This window comes from Glycine max, chromosome 17, assembly GCF_000004515.6.
Source record: "Glycine max cultivar Williams 82 chromosome 17, Glycine_max_v4.0, whole genome shotgun sequence".
NCBI classification, from domain to species: Eukaryota; Viridiplantae; Streptophyta; class Magnoliopsida; order Fabales; family Fabaceae; genus Glycine; species Glycine max.
The window spans coordinates 4,668,914-4,678,284 of record NC_038253.2 but is presented as its reverse complement, the minus strand read 5'-3'; the positions used below and the strand labels follow the sequence as shown (position 1 = coordinate 4,678,284).

The 9,371-nt window shown below is 32.9% G+C and overlaps 1 protein-coding gene across 1 annotated transcript; it reads right to left on the bottom strand.

Annotated features, from left to right (window-relative positions):
- Window positions 1–983: 983 nt before the first annotated feature.
- LOC100801977 (putative glucose-6-phosphate 1-epimerase-like) lies at window positions 984–7,980 on the bottom strand. The gene is made up of 9 exons (NM_001255702.2): window positions 7,705–7,980; window positions 7,218–7,292; window positions 5,360–5,416; window positions 4,182–4,342; window positions 3,885–4,025; window positions 3,072–3,174; window positions 2,192–2,291; window positions 1,611–1,857; window positions 984–1,381 (listed from the first exon to the last, which is right to left on the bottom strand). The coding sequence occupies exons 1-8, from the start codon at window positions 7,816–7,818 to the stop codon at window positions 1,643–1,645; spliced, it is 966 nt and encodes a 321-aa protein (NP_001242631.2). The 5' UTR covers window positions 7,819–7,980; the 3' UTR covers window positions 984–1,381; window positions 1,611–1,642.
- Between the last annotated feature and the right edge of the window lie 1,391 nt (window positions 7,981–9,371).

Sequence of the window (9,371 nt, the reverse complement as noted above, 5' to 3'; positions counted from 1 at the left end):
ATCCTACGTACTATATATATACTACTATGTATGGACCTTGATTGTTGCTAATTGCTATACTTGCTTGATCTCATTTACATTCTAACTCAGCTTTTTTCATTTCTTCTCCATGGTACCAGACGTTTATAACATTCACACATTCTTTTCGATATTAATGGAACTAGATCCCCTTGATAATATAAGATAAGATAAATGCCAATCTTCTATAGTTTGGAATCAAATCTGCGACGCAGATCATTAGTCTCTCCAAGTTTACCGGAAACAATAAGTATAGCTTCTAAATCAATTGAACCTATTGACGTGATTTTTACTGTTGTAGTATAGTAACGTTATTTCAAACACTAAAATTTAAAAATTTCCAATCATACCCGAGGCAGACTTACTAAGTTTCACATATCACAAATTGCAAGTTTAAATCTACTCATGTTGGAGATAAGATAAATGTAAATCTTCTACATGTTAGTCCGCAGACTTCTTTTTTTCAATCAACATGGAAACACAAATTGATCTTATCCCAAATTGACATAAACTCATGCTTGAGTGGTTTTCTGCTCCACTTCACAATTGGTGATGGCGATTTGTTATGGTTTTTCGTTGCTTTAATCGGTATATTTTATATAGCATCTCCCTTCAAATTTTTAGCTTTACAACATTTTGATGCCCAAAAAACATAATTATTGTTTTGATTGTTGACTGCAATTTGCAATCTATCTTATGAGATACATTACTTCATGTCGCCATCCACAAAAATGAACAGACAGCTGGCAAAATACGTCTATAACAGAGCTGGAAAAAAAAAGGCAGCAAAATATAATATATAACAAAATAACCTATACATATTTCATATAACTGAACGGTCCCGCTGTTGTCAAACATTTAGAGAATTATACGACAGGTTAAGTTTACACAACGCTACAAGTTACACGCACATAACAAGTTGATATGAATCATATGATATATTACATCATTTAGATAACAATTATATATTTAATAATTATATTCATTACTTGAAAATGTAGATAGCGGCAACAACTTACGACATACAGGCCAAATTGTAGTGTTGTAAAACGATCCTGTCAAATACATGCATTCATTGCCTATGATATGTGATAATAAACATTTCATATGAGTACGAGAACCCAACGTGAAAATCAAATAAAATTTGAGATTTTAGTTTGATTTTCCATAAACAACTGAAGGCTATTCTACTTATACGTCAATTATGACCGAACTAGTCATCCGTTACAGGAAAATATTATTTAACAAAACTCTATACATGAGTTCATCCGTCCAACATGAAGAAGGTTTAAGTGGAACATGAAGGGGGGAAATTGTTGGAGACACTTTCCTTTCAACGTTCATCGTGGTGGCAACAAGCTACCTGCGCATATATTTCCTAAATGATTAGTGAAACATCGAACTGGTAGATGACAGGACACTCAAATGAAACCTAAGCAATCTGACTAAAGACAAGAACTAACGGAAGACCAATCTAAAGCTGATCAATCAGGTCTCAAGAATCAAGCACAGGAATCAAACTTGGTCTTGAGATGATTCCTGTGATTGACTATAGACAATTAAAAGGAATATATCAATGTGCATTTTATTACCTGTACAGGACACAAAACACAACGATGATCTTTCAGCTTCCTTGAATAACTCTTTTGGGATCAAGCTGTCCACTACAATAACTAGAAGAAACAGTTGAAAGTTCTAGTCTTCCCTTCCATTCCTCACCAGGTTTCAAAGTGATAGGCTTTTCAATAGCAGCAGCCTCTACACAAAGCATGTACTTATACTCATCATCACCGAAATCAGATATAGCCTTTGCTTTCTTATCCCAAGGATTCCACACCACTGCACAGATAAAATAATAAATGAGAAAGAAAAAGTTTTATGTCCAATCCAAAAGCAACACAAATGTTAAATATACCAACTACTCAAGATGTTTCTTAAATTTGGAATGGGAAGTTACTCACTTGTAAGAAAAAGGTTTATGTAATACTCTAGTTAACAGGAAGAATTCAGACATGAAAATGAATACAGGTAAGGACTTTAAGCTTTATTTACACATTTACAACGAACATTTTTTTGCTCTTAAAATAGTTTCCAATAATATAGTCCCACTGCCACCAGTAAACTTTATCAATGTAAAAAACTAAGTACACAAGATGAGTCTGATGATAATCACCAGCATCAGGAAGACCATCTTTACGCAATACAATTGTTCTCTTTTTCTCATGATCAAGAATTGCAATCTTTGTAGGAGTGCTGAGATATATCCTGTCAAACTATCATTCAAAGAAAAAGTGAAGTGCCAGTTTCAACTCATCAAAGCATATGAAATGCCAGTACATCAGGACAGGTTACACACATGTGCCTAGATGTGTCACATTACTACAAATTGGGCACAACAATACAAACTAGTTAGATGGTTTTCTTTCTTTTTTATTATATTTTCGATGCAAATATGTTTCAGATATGGGTTAAGTACAGTAGTCAAAACTCAATTGAAATGGATGGGGTGTGGGAAGTTGCCACCTGTGCTACAGGAAAAGTCAAAAAGAGAAAAAGTGAGGCTTTTGTTGGGGGTGTGGGAAGCAACTGTTCAATTGTTTGCCTGAATAAAGAAAGTAAACAGCTTCCGAAACAGTTAAACACTGCCTCTCTTCATCCATACACGATAGAAAAAGCAGCAATCAAATGGAAAATGTTGTTTGGGCATTGGTGTTTATGGCCCACTTTATGCCTGAATTAACATGAGCAACAAAAGGAAAAAAAACATTCAAAATCTATAAATTGGTCTGATACTCCATTTAAGCAGGCCTATCACTTCCTTTTTCTTTAATTCAAAACATGTTTTTTTTACCGTCGTTTGAAATGAAAAGTACTATTTAAATGTACAACCCTAAAAAGAATAGAAACATGATTTTTATTCATAGCAATTTATTTAATTTATCATCAGAAGCTCCATTTCTTGGAAATTGTCATATTTCATTACTCACAGCATATTTATTGTAATACCCACGTGTGTTTTCTAAAGCAAAGTAGAACAAGGTAAACAATCTTACTTCTGATTCAAATGTTAAAGCATCCCCCTGTTCAGTAAAGCGTTCCCTTTTCTGCAAGTTGTCAAGATAATCCAATGTCTCTAATCCTTCAACCCGCACTTCACTGAATACAAGCAAAGTTAAATTAATTCAAAACTGCAGTCTCAAAGTATATCCCTCAACATAAATATAAATAAATAAATCAAAACTGACAGTAAGCTAAAATAAAGGCCAATTAAGATAGTTAAATAAGTACATAAAATGAAGAAAACAAAAGATAGAGATATATACAACAAAATAAGGTTCTGATATGACCAAAATGTTTATTAATTTGACCAAAACTGAATATTCCACAACAACAAAGACAAATTGTGTTCTATGAATATGCACCTAAAAAATGTATGTGGATAAACTGATAGGATTTGCATGCTGTTTAATTCAAGAAACTATGGTTGCAAATTATTTCTATTTCTATGACAGAACACATAGGAAAACTTTTGTATCATTACTCTGCATCTTCAGATACCAACACCACAAATCCACAGTTGATTTTAAAATTTGAAAAGCCAACACCGACATTCTCATACAGATGTAAAACAATTTGCAAATCATAACAAGGAATAGATTTCACATTATTGAGTCAGGAAAACAAGCTTATACCCACTCGATAAGATTGCACAGTTCTATTCATTTGTTAATGTGCATATCTTGAACAGGTTCTTAACCAAATCCAAAAGTTAAACAAAGTCAATTTATAAATAAAGACATGCGCAATAACAAAAAATTTCAAATTGAAGTGTGATATAAGACATGTTTCAACTTTCAAGCACTTGCCTTATATCTGACACAGAGAAATATGTATGATAAGCAAATGTGAATGAAAATGGCTTCCCATCAATGTTAGTGTTCCTGATCCGAGATGTCATCAACAGATCTCCTCCAGGTCCAAGAGCTACCCTAAGACGAAATTCAAAACTAATGCAAAAAGAATGGCATATGACATGAGAAAGAAATGTGATATAAAAATTCAAACTATGAAATAACTAGTAAATAAAAACGCAATAAAAAAGTTTTAGTTAAGAGAATGTTCCCTAAATATAGACCAAAAATGTTGAATGCTACTATGTATACCTGTGAGGCCAAATCTTGATGTCGTCTTCTGAGGGTTTAAGAATCAAATCAACAAAGGCTTTATTCGAAGTACTTGTTGGAAAAGGAGGAGGGGAATCATCAATTGTCCAGAATTGGTTTCTAGCAAATCCATGTGAGTCGAGAGGACCGAGGTTTGAAAACTACAAAGAGAGAGTCAGTTTCCCTGAACAAGTAATCTGGGATCTGATTAGAATAACAGTGCAAATTGGGGATGGAGGGGGGGGGGGGGGGGGGGGGGATTTACAAATTGCAATGACATTCAGAATACCCTATGATTTTAATTTTTTTTATTTCTTATTTGGATCTCAGTGTGATTGCAGATTCTGTGTGATTGAGGGCAGCAAATCTATAAGGCTCAAACATAAAGAGTCTCAATGTTTGGGTATCACTTTTAATTATTTATGGCACGGAATTTAGCAGTCCAAAACCACATTTGCTCATTTGCTGTTGGGGAGGGGGTTAGGTCAGGTACATGGTTCTGTCTTACTGTCTATTTGAGACCAGTTATTTAGCTTGGACCTGAATTGCAGATGTCCCAGTATTGAACTTTTGGTAGTTATGAGTTATGGCTGCAACTGCTCTCTTCTTAGAAGTGCAATCCAATCAAATGTAGGTCCAATTAGGTTTCTTTCCTTTGCCATCTCAAATTCTACTATGTTTTCCGTTGATTTTAGTTCCACATTGCCCTGATCTATTTTTCTTGGCAAAAAGCATTACAAATTTATTCCTATCACAAGCAAATTGTTTGCAGTACCTGCTTGAATTTTTCCTAAAACTCATCAAATCCAATACCCCATCATAAAGACAGGGCAAATTAACCTCATTAAAAATACCCCCTCCCCAAGTATTTCGAGAATTAAGTTTTGTTGGTCCTTGCATCAGATTATTGTTCAATTACAAATGAAATTACTTCAGATATGATATTAGGCTTTAATTGTTCTGGCAGCAATATAATAAAATGGGGTTTATCTTCACAACATTATAATTTAATGAATGTAGAGCTTAAGTTTGTGAATACATGAGCTATCAAATCTTTCCTATCACATGCTTTACCCTCTTCTTTCCTCTCCAATTTCTATCTATTTTCCTTCCAAAGCAGTATTATCACGATGAAAGCAATGGTGGAAAACAGAAATATTATCATTAGAAGTACATACTTGAGGAAAACATATTGGAATCCCTCCACGAATTGGCTTTGGAGGCTTAAAGATAGCCTGCACCATATTATAATAAAAAAAAGATGGATCAGAGCTCATCAACCTCAACGCAGGAGTTAAAAAAATTCAAAATTATAATCACATCGATAGAGCATATTAAAATAATTTTCCCTAACTCCAGTTATCCCAGAGAAAAACTCACCTTTGAGTTGAAAAGATTTACGGCTATAGAGCAAAAGATTAATAAAAGGGACTCAAACATTTAATATTTGAAATTCTAAGCAAAATAAAAAGTAGGGAACATATGAATTCCCAAGCCAACTTTGGGATACAAATCCTTTGGGTGGTAGATCCACATCAAAATATAAACCAAGAATGAATAAGCATTAATAATTTGAATCAAATCATAAAACCTCATTTCTTAGAACAGTTGAGATATTAATTAAGATTAAAAATTAAATTTCAGTTAAACCATTTTCTTTCCAGAAATCAAATCATTCAATGTCATAGTTATGAGGCCTGAGTAATTAGAATCTGCTTCTATATTATAAAATATAAATTAGAATACACAACTTGGAGAGTGGATCTCTAACATTCCCCACTCTCAATTAGACGTTCTGAAGATTCTCCTCCTTTCTTTTGGGTGTGAATTTCACACACTACCCCCACAACTAACTGAAAAATTTCTCTTTCAAACGTCTTAAACTATTTATTTGTATAATCGATCTTTTTAATCACCTATTCCTTTCAATCTACCCTCTTTTAACTTTTTCTTTGAATTGAAAACTAATAGTTTTTTTTAAAAGAAATTGTCCATAGTTAAAACAACCTTAAATTTAAATTAATCATGGTAAAAATAAAATGTAATTTATAAATTAAAAGTATTTATTTATTATAAATTTTAATTAGAATATAATTTTATATTAAAAAAATTATTTACTATAATTTTAAAGTATAAAAGCAAACATTTATAATGTGCAGTGCATATGCTAAAATACTAGTTATAAATTATGATAATAATTGAATAGAGTTGACTTTAACCATGAACAACCTTACCATCATGGAAAAAGGGGAGGGAGTCTATTAAAATACTTAGGTGGAAATATGGCACCACCAGTTGCATTAAGGTAAGCCGATGATCATTTAGAAAATAAAACAAACAATGGGTGTCACTCAAGCTCAATAGGTTTAAGCTAACGATTATAGGTACAAATTACTTCCTGGAGGATACAAGATTAAACAGTCTAAATTCTATAAACAAGGCATTGTAATGCAGCTATGCAGAATTCTATCTGTTAGTGAACTTGTTGATAGCATTGATAAAATGATGTTCTAGAAGGAGGTGGCAAATTGAATTATTCCTAACAGAGGTTACTTACCTGTCTAGAATACCGGTTAAACTGTGAAAGAAATATTTATCTGGAGTTTGGCACTCGCTTCATAAGAATCTAATATTCGGCTTTGACAACAACCAGAATATTAAATTTCAAGCAAAATGCTGGTTCCTGAAGACTAAGCAATATTCGTAAACTAAGCAAAACAAAATATTTGGAAACAAACGAGACAAGATGCAGTTCATGCAGGCAAAAGAATGCCAACATCTAAGCCAAATGATAACTTGAAGTTTCTGCTAGAAAGTTTGTTTAACCATATTGATAAGCTTCTCATGTTAAATATTGCACTAATTAACCTATGAACGTTTTTAGTGAGAACTGATATTTCACAACCTCACTGAGATCTGATCTAAAGTTTATCAGATCCTCCCTTCCCCCCTTCATCTTGACATGCAAAGGAGGAAAATCGGCCAACTAAATTAAAACACTGAGAACTAAATACAAAAATATGTTTCATACTGTACCTTACTACTGAGAAAAAGCAATTCCTCGGCATGGTCATTCTTCCATGAAGTCACGTGAGCACCGTACAAGTACACCTGAAAATCACAAACAAAGAAATGAAACCTAGGCAAGTGGTTCGCTACTTCAAAACCGACGCAAAAGCAGCAAAATCGAACACCAATATTTAACCGAAATTCCGAAAATTAGAGTAAAAGATAAATCAAATCAAACTGCTTAGGAATAGTCCTTTCAGATCAAAATATTCTAAATCTGGATCCAAATAAAGCTCACGAGATCAGTACTCTCCAACCGACAATGGCGGCGAAACGCGCCAAGCCAAAACCAAAAAACAACACTAAAAAAAACTTGAGAATCTAAAGGCGCGAATACGAATCCAAGCTAAACCGCTAAATCAAGAAGCAGATCAAGCAGTATCTGCTCGAAATCACAGAGGAAAACAAACAGATGCAGCAGACATTAGAGAAACAGAGGAAGAAATACAAATACCTCAGCGGAGCTACCACGTGCGTCGCGAAGAATAACCTTGTCGAGGCCATTGATGCCTTTGCTCAACTCGTAGCTACTCGAAGAAGCTGATGAAGGAGCCTTTTCGTTACTCATTGCAACTCGCAAATTGCTACCTCTTTTTCCTCGATTTCACTACCGTCACAATATGTGTATATCATCACTCGTCGCAACCTTCCAATTCTCTCTCTCAGGGCGTCTCTGCAAATGCAGCTTCTTCTATTTGTCTTTCTCTCTCTCTTCTCGTTTTCCGAAATCACTTTCTATTTACTTTTTTCTTTATTAATAATTAATAATTTGTTCTTATTATTTTTGACGCGACGTGAACTGCAAGCTGTTGTTGAGTACGTGTAAATCTAACACTGATGATAGATTCATATCGCATATTCAGTCCTTCTTTGCATTAATCATAAACAGTTTTTACGTAATTTCTTGATTGATGATGTGTAGACACTATTATGAGAAAGAGCAATGATTGACGTAGGGAAATATAATTCAAAGATATGAGATATCCCAACGACGTAACAGGTGTTTTGTGAGGTCCGTGTGTATCAAAATCAAAATATTTTTCTATCATATATTCTTATGGAATGTCTTATTCTTTGTAATCACTACTGAATGAGATACTATCATAAACACTTATTATTGAACCCCTAATGTATTTGTAAACGGAAGAAAAAATTGTCAACGTGCCAGGACTTTTTTACTTTAAAAAAAGGGGGGGTTTGTACAGAGAAGTAAAAATGGGTTAATATGTCATGTCAGGTCAATCAATTTAACATGCCTACCTAAGATGGGTTAAATTAAAATTTTCGAATCTTCAACTAGCATATTTCAGCTTGTGTAATATGTTAATCCGGTCGGTCAAAACAAGATTGGGTTGAAATTGACCTTTCAGATTCAGTTTTCTTATATATATTTTTTCATAAATTATCTAGTTAACTATAATATTTTATGAATTATTATAAATTTTATGTTATTTTATTTTTTTTACTATATTTATTGAACTATGATGATAGCTTTTAGAATTTTCATAACAAAAATAGTTTTAGGAAAATATTTATGATAAGTATAATTGTGACAATACGTTTATATTTAAATTTTTATACTTTTATTTATTGTTTTTAATTTGGAAAAGTCAATCCAACATACTTCACAATTCATCGAAATTAGGTTGAGTTGATATTTTCAACTTAATCACAAAATGGATTCAATTCAACTTAACTCCTTTTGTTGACGGGTTGTATTAAATTGGGTAGAGCATACTTTTGCATGCATATCCACAAAATTATGGTACCCCTTTGCAATAATGCATTTTTGTTGGACAATTTGCGTGCCTGTGCTTAGCAATAGCATGAAATAATTGAGTTTAATTATACTTCTAGTTTTCAATTTTACAAATCTAATCCCTTTTCTATTTTAATTGTGTATTTTTTGTTCATCTATTAACTTAACATTCAATATTTAATGAAACATTAAGAGCAAGTCAAACGGAAGAATCTTACACATGCTTATTGAAAAAATAACATTGGAACATTATTGATTCTCATTGAAACATGATCCGGTTACTAAGTATGCCTATATGAAGTGGTAGGGCATTGCATTACTTTTAACACTAATAAATAAATTATCTATGAAATATAAGGATC

Excerpts from the sequence above, each read along its gene's own strand:
- LOC100801977 (NM_001255702.2), bottom strand. The coding sequence starts at position 7,818 with ATGAGTAACGAAAAGGCTCCTTCATCAGCTTCTTCGAGTAGCTACGAG. Across the intron at positions 5,417-7,217 it reads TGCTTTTTCTCAGTAGTAAG|GCTATCTTTAAGCCTCCAAA; the intron begins GTACAGTATGAA and ends AATATGGTGCAG. Across the intron at positions 3,175-3,884 it reads TTCTCTGTGTCAGATATAAG|TGAAGTGCGGGTTGAAGGAT; the intron begins GCAAGTGCTTGA and ends GCTTGTATTCAG.